The following is a 24,355-nucleotide window of genomic DNA, read 5'->3' as shown; positions in this document are numbered from 1 at the left end:
TTTGAAACTGGACAAGTATCTTCACCAGGTGCCAGATCAACCAGGCTGTATGTGGGGCAGGGGGCCACCAGCAGCAACAGTCTGGTTGACCAGGCAAGCACCAGACGAGCCTGGCCCATGGCCGGGCTCAGAGAGTAGACAAACTCTCGAAACTCTTCAAATGTATATCAAAGGTATCCCCCCCAAAATAACTGACAAATCTTTCAAAATCACCAGAATATATTTAAAATTAAAAAAAAAAAAAAGGACACTGGAACATTTTCAACCAGAAATATGTTTATTCTGTCTTACCATGAAAACTTTGATATATATTTTCTGATCAAAAATTTCAAAATCAAAGTTGCATTAGAAAATCTTGATACTGTAAAAAAAAAAATTAAGAATTCCTCCAAAATGCTGATAGCTGTGTCTATAAGATTCCCTTTAAAAAACGGAATAAAGTTATTTACGGCCTAAGTGGAAAAAAACTAAAACTAAGATTACAACAAAAATATAGTATTAGAACGTGCCAGGGAGCAGGACTGAAAAAAAATAGGAAAATGAGTTAATGCTCTGCTTATTCATATGAGAAATTTTAACCACATATTTGATTTTGAAAAGGCCGAGGTTGTATAAAACAAGTCCAGGACTGAGTGGAACATTATTGATTTTAGCTTCGTAAAAATAGTATTGACTGCAATATGAATATAAGATCAGGACTGAACAAAATAGATTAATTTATAATGCATTAAATATGTGAAAATTTTAAACAATGCCTGACAAGTCACTCTTAAAAGAAATTAGTTGACATGTTCCTTAACTATATCTTCACTAGGCTCCTGGAGCAGCCTACCATGTAGCCAGAGGTTCACATCAACCTAGTAACGTCAGCAGCCAATGCTTGTCTTAGAAATCTAAAAATCATTATGGGTGAAATATACTACATTTGTTAGGCCTATCTTAGAGTATGCAGCACCATTATTGAACCCACACCTGATGAAGCAGGTTGAGGAATTTGAGAAAGTGCAGAAGTAAGCATCGAGACTAGTTCCAGGGCTATATACTATGGTTTTTTCGAGGAAAGACTAAAGGAATTGAATCTAGCAACCCTGGAGGACAAGAGGACCAGGGAAGACATGATAACCATACACGATATGTTAAGATGAATTAAAAGGGCAGACAGTTGGGCTGTTTGAAAAACTGTAATCGGGGGTACAGATGGAAGCTAAAGACTGATGAGTCACAAGGATGTCAGGAAGTATTTCTTCTATCACAGGGAGGTCGAGAGGAGGAAGGGCCTCGAAGAAGAAGATTTGTTTTAAGAACGAGTATTATGTCCATAGAGAGGGAGCAGAGATGATGTGCGTGCCACTAACAAAAATCTTCAACACAGCCATAGAAACTGGGCAACTACCTGAGGTATAGAAGATGACAAATGTAGTCCCAATTTTGAACATTAAAATGGTATAAAATACCGAAAGGTTGTTAGGTAAGACACATATGCAACAGTTAGGTATCTTTATTTCGAAACGTTTCGCCTACACAGTAGGCTTCTTCAGTCGAGTACAGAAAAGTTGATAGAAGCAGAAGATACTTGAAGACGATGTAATCAGTCCATCACCCTTAAAGTTTTGAGGTGATCAGTCCCTCAGTCTGGAGAAGAGTATTGTTCCCTAGTCTGAAACAATATGGAGTAGAAGTGACAGGATGGAGCCTATATACCGCCTAGGCTCCATCCTGTCACTTCTACTCCATATTGTTTCAGACTATGGAACAATACTCTTCTCCAGACTGAGGGACTGACCACCTCAAAACTTTAAGGGTGATGGACTGATTACATCGTCTTCAAGTATCTTCTGCTTCTATCAACTTTTCTGTACTCGACTGAAGAAGCCTGCTGTGTAGGCGAAACGTTTCGAAATAAAGATACCTAACTGTTGCATATGTGTCTTACCTAACAGTCCCTATTTTTAAGAAAGGAGACAGACACGAGGCATTAAACTACAGACCAGTGTCTCTGACGTGTATGGTATACAAAGTCATGGAAAAGATCATCAAGAGGTGAGTGGTGGAGCACCTAGAAAGATACAAGCTTATAAACGACAACCAGCACGGTTTCAGGGAAGGAAAATCCTGTCTCACAAACCTACTGGAGTTTTAAGACAAGGTAACACAAGTAAAACACGAGAGTGAAAAGGGTGGATAAACTGCATTTTCTTGGATGGCATGAAGGCCTTCAACACAGTTCCTCACAAGAGGTTAATGCAAAAGCGCGCATAACAGGAAAGGCACTGCAATGGATCAGAGAATGTCTGACAGGGAGGCAAAAACAAGTCATGGTACGTAACGAGATGTCAGAGTGGGAGCCTGTAACGAGCGGGGTTCCACAGGGGTCAGTCCTAGGTATATGTGAATGACATAACGGAAGGGACAGACTCAAGAGTATCCCTGTTTGCAGATAATGTAAAGCTAATGAGGAGAATTAAATCGGTCGAGGATCAGGCAGGATTACAAAGAGACCTGGACAGGCTACAAGCCTGGTCCAGCACCTGTCTCCTTGAATTTAACCTTGCCAAATGAAAAGTCATGAAGATCGGGGAAGGGCAAAGAAAATCGCAGACAGAGTATAGTCTAGGTGGCCAAAGACTGCAAACCTCACTCAGGGAAAAAGATCTTAGGGCGAGTATAATACAGAGCACATCTCCTGAGGCGCACATAAGTTAGATAACTGCTGCAGCATACGGGCGTCTGGCAAACCTGAGAATAGCGTTCCGATACCTCAGTAAGGAATCGTTCAAGATTCTGTACACCATATACGTCAGGCCCATATTGGAGTATGCAGCACCAGTTTGGAATCCACACCTGGTCAAGCACGTCAAGAAATTAGAGAAAGTGCAAAGGTTTGCAACAAGGATAGTTCCAGAGCTAAGGGGATTGACCTAAAAAGAAAGGCTATGAGAAATCGGCCTGACGACACTGGAGGACAGGAGGGTCAGGGGAGACATGACAATGACATGTAAAATACTGCGAGGAATTGACAAGGTGGACAAAGACAGGATGTTCCAGAGATGAGACAAAAACAAGGGGTCACAACTGGAAATTGAAGACTCCTATGAGTCAAAGGGATGTTAGGAAGTATTTCTTCAGTCATAGAGTTGTCAGGAAGCGGAATAGCCTAGAAAGTGACGTAGTGGAGGCGGGAGCCATACATAGTTTTAAGACGAGGTTTGATAATGCTCATGGAGCAGGGAGAGAGAGGACCTAGTAGCAATCAGTGAAGAGGAGGGGCCAGGAACTATGACTCGACCCCTGTAACCACAAATAGGTGAGTAGGTGAGTACACACACACACACACGCGCGCGCACACACACACACACACACACACACACACACACACACACACACACACACACACACACACACACACACACACACACACACACACACACACACACACACACACACACACACACACACACACATCTTGCACCAACTCTCCTTATCTAGAAGAACATGAACTTTAATTAAGTTTTCTCTCTGGCATTTTTTTCTTCCTCTAACCACTTTCTTTAAATATTTCAAAAGAGAGGACATCAAGGAAGACATTCGTTTTCTTTCAGCGACACCGCTCTCAGCACCAGCGTCGACCTGATACCTGAGGAGAGTGATAGCAAGAAGACTGGTGAGCAGATCAATACAGTAGTGAGGTTGATAACAGCGATAGGTATCTCCCTCAGTGTTTATTTTGTAGTGACGGTCTTTATGCCCTGTTATTTTTTACTTCATGCTTACTCGCTGCTGCTACCTCTCTCTCTCTCTCTCTCTCTCTCTCTCTCTCTCTCTCTCTCTCTCTCTCTCTCTCTCTCTCTCTCTCTCTCTCTCTCTCTCTCTCTCTCCCTCCCTCTCTTTAAACTGCCACCATTAATAATGACAACGTAAACTTCTCTCACCTTAATACAAATATACAAAGGCCCATGTTATCACTCCTCTACCTCTCTCAGCTTCCTTACACATCACTCTAGTTAAGGTGAAGCAACGTGAACTGAAAGGCTCGCTGGTGAAGCCAATTTCCTATTGACTACAAACTTTCTCGGATCTAATCTGTTTACCTCACATTTCCAAGGCACTGTATGACCCCTATGGGTTTAGCACCTCACATGAATAATCCAAAATAATAATAATAATAATAATAATAATAATAATAATAATAATAATAATAATTGCGAGTGGAGGAGGGAGTATTTTAGAAGTGAATATGTTCAGATCTTTGGGAGTAGATTCGTCAGCGGATGGGTTTATGAAGGATAAGGTTAACCATAGAACTGATGAAGGGTGGTGCACTGAGGTATCTGTGGGGACAAAGGACGTTATCCATGGAAGCAAAGAAGGGAATGCATGAGAGTATAGTGGTAGCAACACTTTTATTTGGTTGTGAAGCATGGGCTGTGAATGTTACAGCGAGAAGGAGGCTGGAGGGAGTGGAGATGTCGTGTCTAGGGGAAATGTGTGGTGTAAATATTATGCAGAAAATTCGTTGTGTGGAAATTAGGAGGGGGTGTAGAGTTACTAAAAGTATTATTCAGAGGGCTAAGGAGAGGTTGTTGAGGTGGTTTGGTCAATTAGAGAGGAAAGAGCACAATAAGATGACTTGGAGGGTCTATAAATCTGCAGTGGAGATTTTGTGTGCAGAGGGTTTGGATATACAGTAAGCATGTGTGAGCGTATTGGAAGGGTTCTGAAGGGATTCAGGGAAACTGGTTAGCCGGACTTGACTTCTGGATGTGGAAAGTACCGTGCATGTACTTTAAATGAAGGGTTTGGGATATTGGTAGTCTAGAGTGACATAGATTTTCGTATCTGCGCACCTCTGCAAAGACAGTGACAGTATGAATGATGGTGAAAGTGTTAATTTTTGGGGGTCATTCTGCCTCGGTGGGAGACAGCAAGAGAAAAGAGAAAAGGAAAAATCGATAATACTGGACGAAAAGAGAAGACAAGGATTAGGAAATTAAGGGTGGGATGGTTTTTGGATTCTATTATTATACTCATAGAGATCATACAGTACATGGGGAATATTAGGTCATCAGGTGTGATCCATTTCCTTGGATAGGAAGGTCATCACCCACTAGAAAGCACCTCTTTTGGAGGTTTTAGGTCGGTGTATCCACCTTGTGTTGCGGGTGATGCTGGTAGTCAAAGACGGGGACGTAGGTGACCTTCTGAGGCTGGTAGGGCAAGGAACTACCGCCTTCCAGAAGAACGTCTTCTGGGTAGTACGGCGCCTCTCCTACTCCTACACCGCCTCCAGTTGTGCCCTCCACCCTCACCACGTGCTGAGGTTTCTGTTGCTGCTGATCAGAGTAGTGATGCTGCTGAGGATACTGCTGTTGTGTCTGCTGCTGTTGCTGCTGTTGATACATCTGTTCTTGCTTCACCTGTCCTTGCACTAATCGTCCGTTGCCTATAAGAGGTGTACTGGAGTCATGGGAGTGGGTCATCACGGCCGACTCTGTACAAGAGAAAGATTGTGAAAAATATGGTTTTTTTCATTGGGAATGATTTAACACATTTACTATGTGGTCTTATTGAGTATTATGCAGAATACTGCATTCTTTAAATATTATTTATATAATATAAAGCAGTGTTTGTAATATGGAAAAAAAGCTCCATAAAAATAGTATTAGTGTTTAAGTGGATGCCTATTGGACTGTAAGAGACAGGTGACTGGGATTGAGTGTTGTGTGGCGTCGTTATTCTAGTAGTTGCTTGTGTGGTGTGATGGAGGTAGCATGGTGTTAATTACAAAGGACTATTTTATTATAATTTTCAAGCCATAGTCTGGTTTTGGGTCACATTTGCGCTCACACAGGCCCTGTTGTTTGAGTGGGGCCAAGGTGTTCGGGTATGATTTTGAAGTAAGAGAACATTTAACACGAGGCTAAAAGCCGACTAGGATAGTAGGGCCCCGATGGTACCTAGTGCAATGGTTATTTTTTCTTCAGTGTCTTAGCCTTGATTAGCTAGTAGCGGTAGCGAAGGCACGTTCTGTGTTGTATATACTGTTGCTGATAATGTTTTTAAGGTGAGTTTATCTGCCCTTCCTGTTAATCGAGCCTAAAGTATTGGCCACCTATTCAGCACTTCCGTAAAGTTGCAAGTGTAACCATAGGGTGGTTTATTTTTTAATATTTTGTATGTGGTTTAGACAAGACTTGCCAAACTAGGCTCCAGGATATTTTCGTAACATGGGGGTCAAGTCCGGGAGAATTATCAAATTTAATGTGATAATTCAATTTTAATAACCTGGAAAGTCAATACTTATTTTTTATTTATAGGTCGATTAAAGGAAGGAATTACTTTAAAATATTAACAGTAAATAATAATTACCTTTGTCAGGTGTGATAATTATTTTTGTTTGTTTTATTATTATTATTATTAAAGATTCGCCGGTATTCTCCCGGCCCGGGCCTTGTCCAAGTGGTGGCCCGGCCTTGGCTCCCTCTTTAGGGAGTGTCTGAGACCTAAGTCTCCCATGGGAGGAGGCACAAGTACCTCCTCATCTTTGGGACCAATTGTCCCCAGGCCTAGCCACAAGCTAGGCCTCTCTGGTCTGCCATCCCCGCCCCAAGGGGGATAATGGGAATGACAGTCTTGTGAGCTAAAGACTCGGGCTCAGGCACCTACCCTACCCTAGAAGGGCTGGGCATGGTGTCGATGTGTTTGTTTTGTTGTTAGGCAAAATTGATGATTTTTAGAGAATTATTTAATGATAGTAATTCTCGGTGAATGTAATAATATTTTGTGTAGTAATTTTTCGTGCTTTGCTTTATTGTGGATCATTATCTTTATTAACTTATGCTGTAATAAAAAGCAGTGTTTTGTGCTATTGATTTCCAAAATGTCTGTCAGCAGGAGACCCTGAATCAAGTCCCACTGCAAATAATCAGAGTACTAAAGCAGGGATTTTAAGGTTTAAATTTGCCCTAATTAAAGAAAAAAATGACCTGAGAAGGATTGAATGTACACAGGTCCCAGAAAAAGGGAGTTAGAAATACTTAAGGCTAAAGAAATAGAGAGAAAGCTAGAATTTGTTTATTAGCAGGAAACAGGTTTAATTAGATAAAGCTATAAAGTTTGCTAACAAATATTTGGAGAAAAACCCCAGATATTTCTTCTCGGTATTAGATAAAACTACTAGGTCACAGCAGTGGCCAGACAGTGAGTGGGCGATATTAACACCAACTCAGATAATTGGTAAAGAGTAAAAGCAGTTTATTCTGGTAAAGCTTATTTTTGTTCAAGTGGGCAACATTAAAATTTCACATCTCTAAAGAAGCCACACTTCAGAACATATAAAATGGAGTGCAGGTTTCGTAATTTAAATTGTGAAATATGTTTACCTTAATCCAGACTTTCTTGTACAACTTAAGAATGCCTCGTCCGTTCGGCTTCAACTTTTCGATGCTGTTTCACTGCACAAAGGGGAAGGGTTCATTCAACTATTGATGTTTTAAGGATAAAGGGTAGAAAATATAAATATGTTTAGTGTGACTGTGATACGATTGTTTGTGTTTGAGGTTCTCTCTGGAGGTCCCATATGTAGCATCATTTAGCGAGGGAATACTCTTGAATTTTCTGTTTCATCATCTGCCGTTTTTACTCATTATTCTTAGATGATTCTCTTCTGTTCTTCTCAGTTCAACATACGTCTCCTCACTTCACCTACTACAGCACTTCAGTCTATGTAAAGATTACTCATTTTTTCTTGTGATTTTCCTGTGTTTTGATGGTACCAAGATGAGATTGTTAGTAGAGATTAAAGGTATTAATTTCTTAATTGAAATTTTTAGGAACGTGTTGCACTTCTTCATTTATACATCTTGACCACACCTTAGAATGGCTTCATTGGTTAAAAGAATCACTGAATTGAGTGTGTTACCTGGAGAACGCCTCTTATGGTAGGCTTCGGAAGGTTTTTCAATATTACTTGGAGACGTAAGTCACAATTTTCGACAAATATAGTTAAACTGTGATACTGATTTTTATTCAGTAAGTAAAGAATGTCTGGTGTGATCTACTTCAACACACTACTGCTGAAATATTTGAGGAGAAGAATGGAACCCCATAAATTTAGGCTGTAAATATTCATATTTGCAAATACGCAAATATGAATGGATTGTTTATTGATCTTCAGACTTTTAGCGTGAGTCTCACTCTGATGCAGATTAGTTTTTAAATTTGGTTTGTTGCCTCTAGCAAATTATATAAAAAAAGAAATTTGGAGTATTATATTTAATTATCTGGACCCATAAGAAACTGAACAAGCAAGCTGAATTTTTTATTAAAAACTACAGCAAATAATAAATATTAATCCAAATTTAAAAACAATATTTTGTTTTTACAATGATAAGGACTACTATATGTCCTTTCATAGCTATATAAATTATGTGAGTTTTATGAGGATCAGTCATTCATTTCCATGATATAAATGGGAAACCATCTCTGATAAGCAGTTTTGTAGTCTATCTTAAGTACTATATTGTTGTTTAACTCTATGGGATTCGCCAGCCCCCAGTATTACCAAGACAAACATGTATACATATGAACAAGAGTACATTCCCTTGTATACATATGAACAAGAGTACATTCCCTTGTATACATATGAACAAGAGTACATTCCCTTGTATACATATGAACAAGAGTACATTCCCTTGTATACATATGAACAAACGTATATATATATATATATATATATATATATATATATATATATATATATATATATATATATATAGATATATATATATATATATGACTCACGAAATCGTAATGATACGATTGCAAACAAACCATGCCACGGGCGGGATTTGAACCCGCGGTCAGGAGTTTTGAGACTCTCTGACCGCGGGTTCAATTCCCGCCCGTGGTATGGTTTATATATATATATATATATATATATATATATATATATATATATATATATATATATATATATATATATATATATATATATATATATATATATATATATAAACGTTTGTATATGTATGTATATTTGTATATGTATATATGTATATGTATGTATGTATGTATGGGTGTGAAACATGGGTGATGAATGTTTCAGTGAATGAGGCAGTGGAGATGTCATGTCCGAGGGCAATGTGTGGTGTGAATATAATGCAGAGAACTCGTAGTTTGAAAATTAGGAGAAGGTATGGGATTACCAAAACTATTATCCAGTGGGCTGAAGAAGCGTTACTGAGGTGGTTCGGACATGTAGAGAGAATAGAAAAAAACAGAATGACTTCGAGAGTGTATAAATTTGCAGTGGAGGGAAGGCGAGGTAGGGGTCGGCCTAGGAAGGGTTGGAGGGAGGGAGTAAAGGAGGTTTAGTGTGCGAGGGGCTTGGACTTCCAGCAGGCGTGCATGAGCGTATTTGATAGGAGTGAATGGTGACAAATGGTTTTTAATACTTGAAGTGCTGTTGGAGAGTGAACCAAGTAACATTTATGAAGGGGTTCAGGGAAACCGGCAGGCCGGACTTGAGTCCTGGAGATGGGAAGTACAGTGCCTGCACTCTGAAGGAGGGGTGTTAATGTTGCAGTTTTATAACTGTAGTGTAAAGAACCCTTCTTTCAAGACAGTGATGGAGTGACTGATGATGAAAGTTTTCTTTTTCGGGCCACCCTGCCTTGGTGGAAATCGGCCGATGTATTAATATATATATATATATATATATATATATATATATATATATATATATATATATATATATATATATATATATATATATATATATATATATATATATATATATATATATATATATATATGTATATATATATATATATATATATATATATATATATATATATATATATATATATATATGTATATATATATATATATATATATATATATATATATATATATATATATATATATATATATATATATATATATATATATATATATATATATATATGTCGTGCCGAATATGTAAAACTGGTCAATTAGCAAGAACTCATTTAAAATTAAGTTCTTTCTAAAATTTTCTCTTATACGTTTAAAGATATATTTTTTCCAGTAATGTTGATATAAAAATTTATAATTTTGCACCAAAAGGAACTTAGAAAACTTACCTAACCTTATTATAACAAGCGCAATTTATTTTAGCCTAACCCAACTAAATATATTTTAGATTTGTTTACAATAATTTAATACTAAAGAAACACAGTGAAATGTATTTTTTTCGTTAGGTTCAGAATGATTTTGGCGAAATTATTGCATACACAAATTTTCACTTGTCCTATATGGCAAAATGAGCGTTGCTATTTAAGCCAAGATCGCAAGTTCTGCCTATTCGGCACGACATATATAATATACATATATATATATATATATATATATATATATATATATATATATATATATATATGTATATATATATATGTATAATATATATATATATATATATATATATATATATATATATATATATATATATATATATATATATATATATATATACAAAACAACCACTCTGAAAGAATAGAGAAATTCCAAGCGCTTTCGTGACTACTCACATTATCAAGGAACTATGAAAGTAAAGCATCCAAGGAAGGTATATAAGGGGTCTGGCCAACACTTCACTATCAGATCCCACAACGGTTAAACACCTGATGCGCGCCGGCCCAACTGGACAGGTCCTTTGCACAACCCACCAACAAACTATTCTACCCAAGAAAATTTTAAAAATTATTATTTGTCCAGTGTATTATTAAATTCTTCCCAAATTCTATTAATTATAAATGGACCTAATTTATATAAACCAAAGGAAATATTCATATTATTGTCAAAACTGCTTTTTATGAAACAAGATTCAATTATATTCCTGTCGACCATGGACTTGCTTGATACTACTTTCTCAACATTTTGAAAATCAATTGGATGGTTAAAATCTCTTACATGAATAAATAGATCATTGGAATCTTGTACAGTTCTAATGCTATATTTATGTTGTTTTAATCTTAGTTCGAGATTTTTACCAGTTTGACCGTAATAAACTTTATCGCAAATTTTACAAGGAATCTTATAGACACATCCACCAGCATTTTGGGGGGAATTCTTTATCAAAAGTTTTTTTTACTGTATCAAGATTTTTGAATACAACTTTAATATTAAAAGCCTTAAGAAGAGAAGGCATATCAACCAAGTTTTCATGGTAAGGGAGAACCAACATATTTTTAGTTGAATAAGGCTGGTTGTCTCTTTTTGGATTGTAAAAAGTATTTCTAGCAACTTTAAAAGATTTATCAATTACATTTCTTGGGTATTTTAAATCATTACCTATTTCATAAATTTTGGATATTTCCTCATCCATGAACTAAGGACTACAAATTCGTAAAGCTCTCAAAACACTGATGAGAAAACAGACAGTTTGACTATATCTTGATGCGAAGAATAATAGTGGACATAGGAACAGTTATTTGTAGGTTTTCTGTAAATTTTAAATTTGAATTCATTATTACCCTTAATAATTAAAACATCTAGAAAAGGCAATGAGTTATTTTCTTCAAACTCAACAGTAAAGTTTATAGAATGGGCTAAGCTATTTAATTTTCCAAGGAAATGGTGTATATCTACATTTTTGGAAAATTAAATAGCTTAGCCCATTCTATAAACTTTACTGTTGAGTTTGAAGAAAATAACTCATTGCCTGGTAAAAATCTCGAACTAAGATTAAAACAACATAAATATAGCATTAGAATTGGACAAGATTCCAATGCTCTATTTATTCATGTAAGAGATTTTAACCATCCAACTGTTTTTCAAAATGTTGAGAAAGTAGTATCAAGCAAGTCCATGGTCGACAGGAATATAATTGAATCTTGTTTCATAAAAAGCAGTTTTGACAATAATATGAATATTTCCTTTGGTTTATATGAATTAGATCCATTTATAATTAATAGAATTTGGGAAGAATTTAATAATACACTGGACAAATAATAATTTTTAAAATTTTCTTGGGTAGAATAGTTTGTTGGTGGGTTGTGCAAAGGACCTGTCCAGTTGGGCCGGCGCACGTCAGGTGTTTAACCGTTGTGGGATCTGATAGTGAAGTGTTGGCCAGACCCCTTATATACCTTCCTTGGATGCTTTACTTTCATAGTTCCTTGATAATGTGAGTAGCCACGAAAGAGCTTGGAATTTCTCTATTCTTTCAGAGTGGTTGTTTTGCATATTCTGAAATCACCTGTTTACTGTGATCTTATTGCATATATATATATATATATATATATATATATATATATATATATATATATATATATATATATATATATATATATATATATATATATATATGCAGGGGTTTCTTAAAAATTTGTCTAATCTATAGACATGACCTACTTCCACTAGTTTTTTTGTTCTCTGGTGACTGCTCCTACCACTGTTCCACCTTGTCTGTCTTGAGTATATAAGCTCCATCTCCGCTAATATGCTGCATTTTTCGCAAGATTGATGGACTGAACGCATCGACTCAAGGGTCTGATTACCTCAAACTCCTCCTCTTATTCCACCGTTTTATGCATTGGACTGAAGAAGTCGCTGTGTTGTGAAACGTTTCCAGAAGAAAGATACCCAAATGTTGCAAATGTGTCTCATCCATCAACGTGTCGGTTTTGTAAACCATTTATTCACATCCTAACTAATGATGTGCAGAGCTGCAATATAACCCAGTAAACCGTTTGCAAGTGCGATCAATATAGGTAAATTAGATTGTACTTGCTGATAAGTATGAAAACAAAGACACAAGCCGCAGAACAAGTTTTATTACGAAAGTTATTCTATTTGTTTTATCTCTATTGGTAGGAGTAGTATGCTTATATAAGTATCTTCCAGGAGTTTAGAAGCGTATTTACTGTAACCTCTGTAAGAGTTTTTAAAGCATTATATACCTTGACAAAGCTCTATTCTAATATAAAGTTCTACGTGGCATAACGGAACTCGTATGACTAGACAAAATTCATTATAGGAAAAAATAATTGGTGCAAAAAATCATTGCATTACATTACCCAGTGAGGTAATGCACTAACGATTAAATTTCACCTCGACCTAGTAAGGAATGCTGAAGAACAGACACTATACACTACACAAGGCAGACCAAGTGATACATATATCACATCTATATCTTCATTTCCTACTGGCAAGGAAGCGCTATTCTGATATATGTATTACTATAAATTGTGCGTGACTGCGGTGCCTGAGCTGGTAAGACTGCACAGTGTAAGGGAATGAGCAGGTGGGGTTGCGCATGTCAGGCTACTTGATCTTACTGTAGTTTCAAATATATTGTTATTACATTTACTGAGAGGAGTTAAGCCCGAGAAGTCATTCAGCGCCTGGGGAGTGCTACCTAATCAAGTTTGATCAAAAGAAGAGGCTAGCCCTAAGCCCTTACATCAAGAGCCCTGCGCCGCCATGAAGGCACCTTTCTTCCTCTCCCCTCCCTCAAAGGACCCTTCGAAATAGAAATGATCGGCAAGAATGGAGCAACGGGGTCTACTTCCTAAGCCGATGGTCCACACTGATTTCTTCTCTGAAGAGAAGAACTGAGGCGTATTGTCTGCTTTGTTACTTAAAATCGACGTGTGATTCTTTTTTTCTATTATTTTATTTAGGCGTGACCTACAATACTTTATTATTCATTACTGTCTCCTAAATTATCATTTTAAAGGGAACCAGATATACGCTGTGTATATAGAACTAGGAACTTTCAACTGTTTTAAATATGTATAGAGTGTACAGAGTGTTAGAACCAATGAACCGCTCCATATCCGAAAGCTGCCTTGATTTCTTGCTGTTTGTTAACTTGGCTTCCACATGTCATTAGCGAGTCTACTCACTGCTCAACAAGTCTTAGTAATTTCACACCAACTAACTCATCAAAGAAGCTTAAGTTTATTTAAGATGTTTACAGACGTTGACCTTAGAATTCACAAATTTTTGTATGCTAAAGGTGACTCTAAAATTAGCCGCTTACAAGTGCTGATGGTACTTGCAAAAGTAGCCTGAGTACTGGTGTTGAGGGTGCCAACAGCAGTAATCTCAATACAGGTGTTGAGGATATCAGAAACAGAAGCCTGAGTACTAGTGTTTGACGGTGCCAACAAGAGAAGTTTCAGCACAGGTGTTGAGGGTACCAGAAACAGAAACCTGAGTACTGGTGCCGAGGTTACCAGAAACAGAAACCTGAGTACTGGTGCCGAGGGCACCAGAAACAGAAACCTGAGTACTGGTGCCGAGGTTACCAGAAACAGAAACCTGAGTACTGGTGCCGAGGGTACCAGAAACAGAAACCTGAGTACGGGTGCCGAGGTTACCAGAAACAGAAACCTAAGTACTGGTGCTGAGGGTACCAGAAACAGAAACCTGAGTACTGTTGCTGAGGGTTCCAGAAACAGAAACCTGAATACTGGTGCCGAGGGTACCAGAAACAGAAACCTGAGTACGGGTGCCGAGGTTACCAGAAACAGAAACCTAAGTACTGGTGCTGAGGGTACCAGAAAAAGAAACCTGAGTACTGTTGCTGAGGGTTCCAGAAACAGAAACCTGAGTACTGGTGCTGATTGCACCAGAAACAGAAACCTAAGTACGAATGCTGAGGGTACCAAAAAGAGCAGTTACAGTACAGAAGTTGCGGGTACCACCAACAGTAGCCTTAGTACCGGTATTCAGAATACCGGTAAAAACAGAATAATTTGAGAATATACAGAAAACGGACAGAAACTCGACCCGTGGTACTGGCATGTAGCACGTGCTACTAAGCTAAGTAACTTCCAATGGGAAAATTTCACAGATACCACTTCGGCAAATTGTTTGCGTCAGTGGCATTAGCTGTAACCCTACTGCTTTCCCACAGTCCCAGAAGCTTTCTTGGTAAATCATATATATATCTATATATATATATATATATATATATATATATATATATATATATATATATATATATATATATATATATATATATATATATATATATATATATATATATCATATATACATATATATATATATATATATATATATATATATATATATATATATATATATATATATATATATATATATATATATATATATATATATATATATATATATATGCAATAAGATCACAGTAAACAGGTGATTTCAGAATATGCAAAACAACCACTCTGAAAGAATAGAGAAATTCCAAGCGCTTTCGTGACTACTCACATTATCAAGGAACTATAGTTCCTTGATAATGTGAGTAGTCACGAAAGCGCTTGGAATTTCTCTATTCTTTCAGAGTGGTTGTTTTGCATATATATATATATATATATATATATATATATATATATATATATATATATATATATATATATATATATATATATATATATATATATATAATTAGAAATACTTCGATCGCTGCTCAATCCAAGAAAGATATCCGTCTCGCCAAAATTTAGCCCACCATAAGATAATAACCTCGTTCGTAGGGCGACTGCAAGACGGAAAGGAACGAACCCGCAGCGTGCAATATTTTGCAGTAAATTACCTCCATGCTAAATTATACATGTGGTGCACTCATCGAAAATATGTGTTATCGCGAGACAGTGTCAATAGATGGCATGGTAGTCGACGGTCTGCTGGATATTAAAATCAGACAGATGTCACTCGCCGTAATTAGAGGTTCTCCGGTGATGATAAGAGGAGTCTGCTAGAGGCAGATGTATCTGCTAGTGGCGTATATCAGATAAACTAAATTCAGTCACATTATATAAAAGATGTACTTAACGCATATCCTTATCTTGCTATTCTTTTGCTTAGAATATACAAGTATTCTTTCACGATTTCGTAAGCAAAATAAGTGAACATCTAATTCATTAAGGGAGAGAGAGAGAGAGAGAGAGAGAGAGAGAGAGAGAGAGAGAGAGAGAGAGAGAGAGAGAGAGAGAGAGAGAGAGAGAGAGAGAGAGAGAGAGAGAGAGAGAGAGAGAGAGAGAGAGAGAGAAATTTAATAATGCGAATATCCCATTATCATGTAATTAACTATCATTGTTTTTTTATATTCTTTATACTCTAGAGCTGCGTACGCTGTGATCTGGGGAAAAAAACGCATCGGCACTGGTCTTGCGGAACGCATAGTACACATTATATGCGTACTACACACAGTACATGCGTAATACACACTGTACATAGAGACACCGACAAACAATCACGACATAAAGTGGACAGATGTATAATTACTTGTTAAACATCTTGAACTTCCGGCAATATGTTAGGTAAAAGGACATACGTGCAAGTTATATGTCAAATCATCGTGGCAACGTTTCGCTCTCCAGGAGCTTTGACAAGCTGCATAACAGCTTGACGAAGCTCCTGTGGAGCGAAACTTTGCCACAGTAAAATGTCATATTAGTTGCATATGTGTCGTTTTACCTAACAAATATATGTATCAAGTTATCCAAGGAGAAAGTGTTGAAGAAGCAGCTTGGAATCCTCTCTCTCTCTCTCTCTCTCTCTCTCTCTCTCTCTCTCTCTCTCTCTCTCTCTCTCTCTCTCTCTTTCTCTCTCTCTCTCTCTCTCTCTCTCTCTCAGTGCTTTTAACAACTCTGTGTGGGAAATTTTATGTCTCAATTATAGATAAGCACTCGAGAAGATTTAAAGGGTAATATCCTTATGCAATTATCTGCATGGAAGCTGCAGCCATGTCTAGTTCCTTCCTTCGACTCAGTGACCCTTTTCCAGCCCTTGGGTGATGTGTGAAATTTTGGATATGGAGTTAATAGCTACTCCTCTTAAGCATGTACTGTGGCAGCGCTCGGCGTGACGTAACTTATCTAGATTTGGGCGTGTGTTTCTCTTACGAGCTGGTCTAAATTACAATAGTAAGCCCTGCATAAATGACTTTCTTAGACAGGGCAACATTCCTCCAATGAAAAGCTGGGGTGCTATGAGTACACTGAGAGAAAACACAATAAGTGACAGGGGCCCAAGAATGTTCATCAACCTTCTATCATACACGAGGGCAATTACCAATAGACCCCTGGCTGTCTTCAGGAGGGAACTGGATAGATACCTAAATTCAGTGCTAGATCAGCCGGGTTGTGATTCGTACGGCGTACGGCCAGCAGTACGCTGGCCGTACGCCGTACGATGACTCCCCGGAACAACCTCCAGGTAGGTAGCTATAGAATGATTGCATTCTTTCCCACTAATTCCAGTTACTGAATATACTGAATAGTCCTGTACGCTCTTGGTATACACACGGAACCTGAGTTGTGTCTGGTAACGAAGTGGTGCCGCCCAGGGCTGCTGATGTGGGATGTTGTGTCTGGTAACGAAGTGTTGCCGCCCAGGGCTGCTGATGAGGGATGTGTCTGGTAACGAAGTGTGCCGCCCAGGGCTGTTGATGTGGGCCCCTCAAGGAAGGTTCCTTGATGTTGGTGAGGGGCTCTTTATTTAGGGAATTGGATCTGTGCTCCAGTTCCCCGAATTAAGCCTGAATGCCTTCCCCGTCCCCCCCCCCCCAGGCGCTGTATAATCCTCCGGGTTTAGTGCTTCCCCCTTGATTATATTAATAATAATGTTGATGTGGGATGTTGTGTCTGGCAACGAAGTGGTGCCGCCCAGGGCTGCTGATAGAGGAGTCGCTCAATAAATCGTCGACACTCCCCTGCAGTCCTTAATTAACGCCTGTCTAATTTATTCTGGTTTATTAACAAGAGTGTTATCACTTAATTTACATTGAGTCCTGGCTGCTTCCTATTATTTTTATCCTCGAATTTATGCTAAATTAAGGCGCGCCGGCACTTTAGGCCGCCTAATTATGAAATTTCGGCGTCAACTGCCAGCCATAGGCTGTCTATAGGGTAACTCCGCACTGGACAACGCTAATTAACATCGCATGAGGAAAATAAAGGGTTATTAACTTCTATTATTAACAGAATGTGTAAAATTCTAACATCTATTATTATTAATTTCTTTAATCTAGAACTGCTTTTCTTAGCTAAAACTGGTTATTATACAATAATGAACACTTAATAAAAACTAATACAAAGGTTCGCCAGCCTGAATCTTCGTCGCCGAGTCGTCAGACGACCCTCGCTAACACGACACTCTCTCTGTGTGTCACTATCGCTGCTCCTTTCTTATTGCCACCTCTGCCATTATTACCCTACCTACCTACTACTACTACTCGCCTGCTGCTAGCTGCTGCTGCAGCAGCTTGCTGCGCTGCTGCACCACAGCCACCACTGCTGCCTGCCGCACAGCCATCTGCTGCTGCTGCTGCCACTATGCGCTACTCTCTGCCACCATCTACCACTCCGCCGCACCACCACTGCACTCTGCTGCGCTGCCGCCCAGCAACCACGCTGCGCCGCACCACTCGCCGCCGCCCGCACCAGCCACACACTCCTGCCGCCTGCGCCCCCACCACTGCGCCACTCAGCTACCACCACTGCCCAGCACACCTTCCGCTGCCACTGCTCACCACTACTCGCCTGCGCTTCTGCTGCTGCTGCTGCTACTACTACTACTACTTCTGCTACTAATACTACTACTACTACTGCTGCTACTACTACTACTAATAACATCACCATTACCTCTACCACTACTTCTTCCATTACGCCATAACCTCCTCTCCTTCTCCTGGCACCGACCGTCTCTCGTAAATATACTGGCTCCCTTCCCTTCATGCTTCAGTCTGACCGAAACGTAGTCACAAATTTCATTCTCCACTGAGTGGGTTATTTATGTATTAGGGAATCATTGCCTCTCTCGTGTGGGTAAAGCTCACCACTACTTTACAACGGAGTTTTTTTTCACATTTTAAAGAGAGCAGTGGTAGTTCCACTGTAGCAAAAGCTCTAAATTAAGCAATATTTACAAGTTATCCAATTCACCAGGAGCCGACATTTTCTAGTTTACACCATGGTAAATACGATATATATATATATATATATATATATATATATATATATATATATGTTATATATATATATATATATATATATATATATATATATATATATATATATATATATATATATATATATATATATATATATATATATATGCAAAACAACCACTCTGAAAGAATAGAGAAATTCCAAGCGCTTTCGTGACTACTCACATTATCAAGGAACTATGAAAGTAAAGCATCCAAGGAAGCTATATAAGGGGTCTGGCCAACACCTCACTATCAGATCCCACAACGGTTAAACACCTGACGCGCGCCGACCCAACTGGATAGGTCCTTTGCACAACTCACCCACAAACTATTCTACCCAAGAAAATTTAAAAATTATTATTTGTCCAGTGTATTATTAAATTTTTCCCAAATTCTATTAATTATAAATGGATCTAATTTATATAAACCAAAGGAAATATTCATATTATTGTCAAAACTGCTTTTTATGAAACAAGATTCAATTATATTCCTGTCGACCATGGACTTGCTTGATACTACTTTCTCAACTTTTTGAAAATCAATTGGATGGTTAAAATCTCTTACATGAATAAATAGAGCATCGGAATCTTGTCCAGTTCTAATGCTATATTTATGTTGTTTTAATCTTAGTCCGAGATTTTTACCAGTTTGACCGTAATAAACTTTATCGCAAATTTTACAAGGAATCTTATAGACACATCCACCAGCATTTTGGGGGGAATTCTTTAACAAAAGTTTTTTTTTTTTACTGTATCAAGATTTTTGAATACAACTTTAATATTAAAAGTCTTAAGAAGCGAAGGCATATCAACCAAGTTTTCATGGTAAGGGAGAATCAACATATTTTTAGTTGAATAAGGCTGGTTGTCCCTTTTTGGATTGTAAAAAGTATTTCTAGCAACTTTAAAAGATTTATCAATTACATTTCTTGGGTATTTTAAATCATTACCTATTTCATAAATTTTGGATATTTCCTCATCTATGAACTCAGGACTACAAATTCGTAAAGCTCTCAAAAACATTGATGAGAAAACAGACAGTTTGACTCTATCTTGATGCAAGGAATAATAGTGGACATAGGAACAGTTATTTTTAGGTTTTCTGTAAATTTTAAATTTGAATTCATTATTACCCTTAATAATTAAAACATCTAGAAAAGGCAATGAGTTATTTTCTTCAAACTCAACAGTAAAGTTTATATAATGGGCTATTTATTTAATTTTCCAAGGAAATGGTGTATATCTACATTTTTGGTCATAAGACAGACACAAAATATCATCAACATATCTGAACTATTTAGCTCTATTAGGGACGATTGTGTTAAGCAACCTTGTTTCAAAAAATTCCATGTATAGGTTACTAAGAACAGGTGAAAGAGGATTTCCCATTGCCATACCAAACTTCTGAGTGTAAAACGTATCATTAAATATAAATTTTGCATCAGCAATGCAAAGTTTAATAAGTTTAGTGATAGTAGGAACTGGCAATGGTAAATCATAGTTAACGAGTTCTTCAGATAAGAAACTTAATAAATCATCAACAGGAACTTTCGTAAACAAGGAAGTAACATCAAAACTAACCATGTTAAAATCATTTAAGTCAGTCAAGGAGCTTAATTTTTCAACCAAGTCTATGTTGTTTTTAACATTAAAGTTAGAAATTTTGCCAACAATAGGGCTCAAAATATCAACAAGCCATTTGGATAATTTATATGAAACTGACCCTATGGAGCTAATAATTGGTCTGACTGGATTCCTTGGTTTGTGTGTTTTTATTAGTCCATACATGTAAGGTAAAGATGGATTAGTGGAATTAAATTGTTTGACTAATTCATCTTTGCCTTTCAGTAGAAGTTTTATTGTTTTATTGAAATTGCTGTTAACGGGTTCTATGGGATTTTTCATAAGTTTAGAATAGGTTTCAGTATCATTTAAGAGATTATTCATTTTTTCTTGGTAATCATTTTCTTTCATAATTACTATTGCATTTAATTTGTCTGCTTTAGTAAGGCGCAAATTTTTATTGTTATTAAGTGTATCATAAGACTTAAAGAATCTTTGAGGGCAATTGGGAATGTTTGGTTTTAACATAGAGCTGTATACCATTCCTTTACTAATATTAATTTCATCAGAGGATAAATCAGAAAATTTTTCAAAGTTACAATAGGCTTTTGCAATTTCAACATTATTAAGTTTTTTTGAAGTTGCAAAACTTAGGCCAAAACCTAGAGCAGCAGTTGTATGTTTGTCTAAAATTTCATCTGATAAGTTAATTACAAAATTGTTATTAGCATGCTTTTTCCAATCACTATTTTCAATTAAAATGTCTAATTTTCTTTGTAGTTTGCTCTTGAGTTCATTACAAATTCTTCTGAGTTTATTATAGGAATGATCCAACATACTGTGTTTCCATTCTGATGGAATGGCCTGATTAAAAGAGTATTTTTTGTTTCTCAATATTTTGAATGCTTCCTTCTCCTGTATTTTAGTTATTTCAATATGTTTCTGAAGAATAATTCTCATAAAATCATCAAAAGGACGATCTCTCATGTCAAGGAGTCTATTGGGCAAAAGAGACTTGGACAGAACTTGTGCATTTAAACAATTTTTTAAAAAATTAAGTCGAATTTTTAACTTGTGGGACTTGATCAGTGCAGAAGAAAACTGTTTACTGTGATCTTATTGCATATATATATATATATATATATATATATATATATATATATATATATATATATATATATATACTGATCTCTGGCTGAAGGAGACTCGAACCTACGAACCTTAAGACAAGGTACGCAGTGCTTTACCAATCTACCCACACTGGATTGTGTGGGTAGATTGGTAAAGCACTGCGTACCTTGTCCTAAGGTTCGTAGGTTCGAGTCTCCTTCAGCCAGAGATCAGTGTTTGTGTATATTTCGCATGCTCTCGCGAAATCCTTGCATATATATATATATATATATATATATATATATATATCTATATATATATATATATATATTTGTTATAGACGTATGGTATATTTAATTAGCTTTAAAATATAATATATGGTAAACTATTGTTTTTTTCGGGTATATATTGAACTAGTGAAATTTGGTTAATATGTTAGATTGTGTTGGGTGTTCTTGTTAAAAACTTTGTTGAATGAGAGGCTTAGGTTGTTGTATGTTACATTAAACTGTGTTTCCTGGCACTAATAACCCGAACATAGAAGACTGAAAGTTAACACTGCGTTTCGGTCCAACTTGGTTCAATAAGTTGTTAATTGTGCAAGTTATTATTTGTGAATATTGTTCCAGTCAGAGTATTGTGGATTCTTTTATTCCTTTATCTATTTTTTTTTCTGTGTCTCCCTCAATCCCTCTCTTCTATCTCTACTCCCTGGTCGTGCCTCCTCCCCTGTTCTTGTCTCCTCTTCCACCCATATTCATCCCTCTTTCTTTCTTCATTCTCATTATTTCTGCCTTCTCATTAACTCTCCCTCCTACCTCGCCTTTCCTACCTCATTCCTGCCCCCTTACTCTATTTTTACCTCATTACTGATTCTTATTCCTGCCTCTTTACTCCATTTTTCGCACTTTTTATTCTTATTCCTGCCTTCTCCACTTCTTCCCTCCTTCCTCATCCCTGCCTCCTCTCTCACTTCTCCTCCCTTGCTGCTCTCTTACTGTCACTTCTGCCTTCTTCCTTCCACCGTCCTTATTCCTTTCTCACCCTCATTTTTGCCCCTTCATTTAAGGTTTCTCCTTCCCTCTTCTTTTCTGCCTACCTCTTCACTCATTATCAATGCCCCCTTTCACCCTCCTCATTCCTGCCTCTACCCTTAAATCTTTATTTCTACCGCTTTCCTTCTTCCTCATTCCTGCCTACTTCATCACATCTGCCAACCTCTTCACTCATCATTAATGCATCCTCCATCCCTCCCTCCCTTCTCACTTCTCCTTCCTCCGCCTTCTGTCTTTGTTTCAGCCTTTTTCTAACTACCCATAAGGAATGAAAGAAACAGTGATGTAGTGGGAAAAATAAAAAATAAGCCACACATAGGTAAGAGTGGTGGTAGACCCAGGAAGGCCAATAATTCTTTTGTATATTTGAAGCCAGAAACACAGCGACTAGCTTCTCCAGTCTAATGGAGAGAGTAAGTGGAGCAGTACGTGGAAAGGGTAAGTGGAGCAGTAGGTGGAGAGAGTAAGTGGAGCAGTAGGTGGAGAGGGTAAGTGGAGCAGTAGGTGGAGAGGGTAAGTGGAGCAGTAGGTGGAGAGAGTAAGTGGAGCATAGGTGGAGAGGGTAAGTGAAGCAGTAGGTGGAGAGGTTAAGTGGAGCAGTAGGTGGAGAGGGTAAGTGGAGCAGTAGGTGGAGAGAGTAAGTGGAATAGTAGGTGGAGAGGGTAAGTGGAGCAGTAGGTGGGGTGGGTAAGTGGAGCAGTAGGTGGAGAGGGTAAGTGGAGCAGTAGATGGAGAGGGAAAGTGAGGCAGTAGGTGGAGAGGGTAAGTGGAGCAGTAAGTGGAGGGGGTAAGTGGAGCAGTAGGTGGAGAGGGTAAGTGGAGCAGTAGGTGGGGAGGGTAAGTGGCGGTAGGTGGAGAGGGTAAGTGGAGCAGTAGATGGAGAGAGTAAGTGGAGCAGTAGGTGGAGAGGGTAAGTGGAGCAGTAGGTAGAGAGGGTAAGTGGAGCAGTAGGTGGGGAGGGTAAGTGGAGGTAGGTGGAGAGGGTAAGTGGAGCAGTATGTGGAGAGGGTAAGTGGAGCAGTAGGTGGAGAGGGTAAGTGGAGCAGTAGGTGGGGAGGGTAATTGGAGGTAGGTGGAGAGGGTAAGTGGAGCAGTAGATGGAGAGGGTAAGTGGAGCAGTAGGTGGAGAGGGTAAGTGGAGCAGTAGGTGGGGAGGGTAAGTGGAGGTAGGTGGAGAGGGTAAGTGGAGCAGTAGGTGGGGAGGGTAAGTGGAGGTAGGTGGAGAGGGTAAGTGGAGCAGTAGAAGGAGAGGGTAAGTGGAGCAGTAGGTGGAGAGGGTAAGTGGAGCAGTAGGAGGGGAGGGTAATTGGAGGTAGGTGGAGAGGGTAAGTGGAGCAGTAGATGGAGAGGGTAAGTGGAGCAGTAGGTGGAGAGGGTAAGTGGAGCAGTAGGTGGAGAGGGTAAGTGGAGCAGTAGGTGGGGAGGGTAAGTGGAGCAGTAGGTGGGGAGGGTAAGTGGAGGTAGGTGGAGAGGGTAAGTGGAGCAGTAGATGGAGAGGGTAAGTGGAGCAGTAGGTGGAGAGGGTATGTGAAGCAGTAAGTGGGGAGGGTAAGTGCAGCAGTAGGTGGGGAGGGTAAGTGGAGCAGTAGGTGGGGAGGGTAAGTGGAGCAGTAGGTGGAGAGGTTAAGTGGAGCAGTAGGTGGGGAGGTTAAGTGGAGCAGTAGGTG

General features: G+C 38.2%; 1 protein-coding gene across 2 annotated transcripts in view; it reads right to left on the bottom strand.

The window, feature by feature from the left end:
• Positions 1-24,355, bottom strand: part of LOC128701633 (nephrin) — a 625,789-nt gene that overhangs the window by 5,663 nt on the left and 595,771 nt on the right. For both annotated transcript variants that reach the window (XM_070101737.1, XM_070101739.1), the window contains exon 16: positions 5,148-5,488. In XM_070101737.1, coding sequence (XP_069957838.1) covers positions 5,148-5,488 — 341 coding nt within the window. The remainder of the gene's footprint in view (positions 1-5,147; positions 5,489-24,355) is intronic.

This window comes from Cherax quadricarinatus, chromosome 78 (genome assembly GCF_038502225.1).
Source record: "Cherax quadricarinatus isolate ZL_2023a chromosome 78, ASM3850222v1, whole genome shotgun sequence".
Classification (NCBI taxonomy): domain Eukaryota; kingdom Metazoa; phylum Arthropoda; class Malacostraca; order Decapoda; family Parastacidae; genus Cherax; species Cherax quadricarinatus.
The sequence above is the reverse complement of the archived record's forward strand: the minus strand, read 5'-3'. Positions and strand labels throughout refer to the sequence as shown.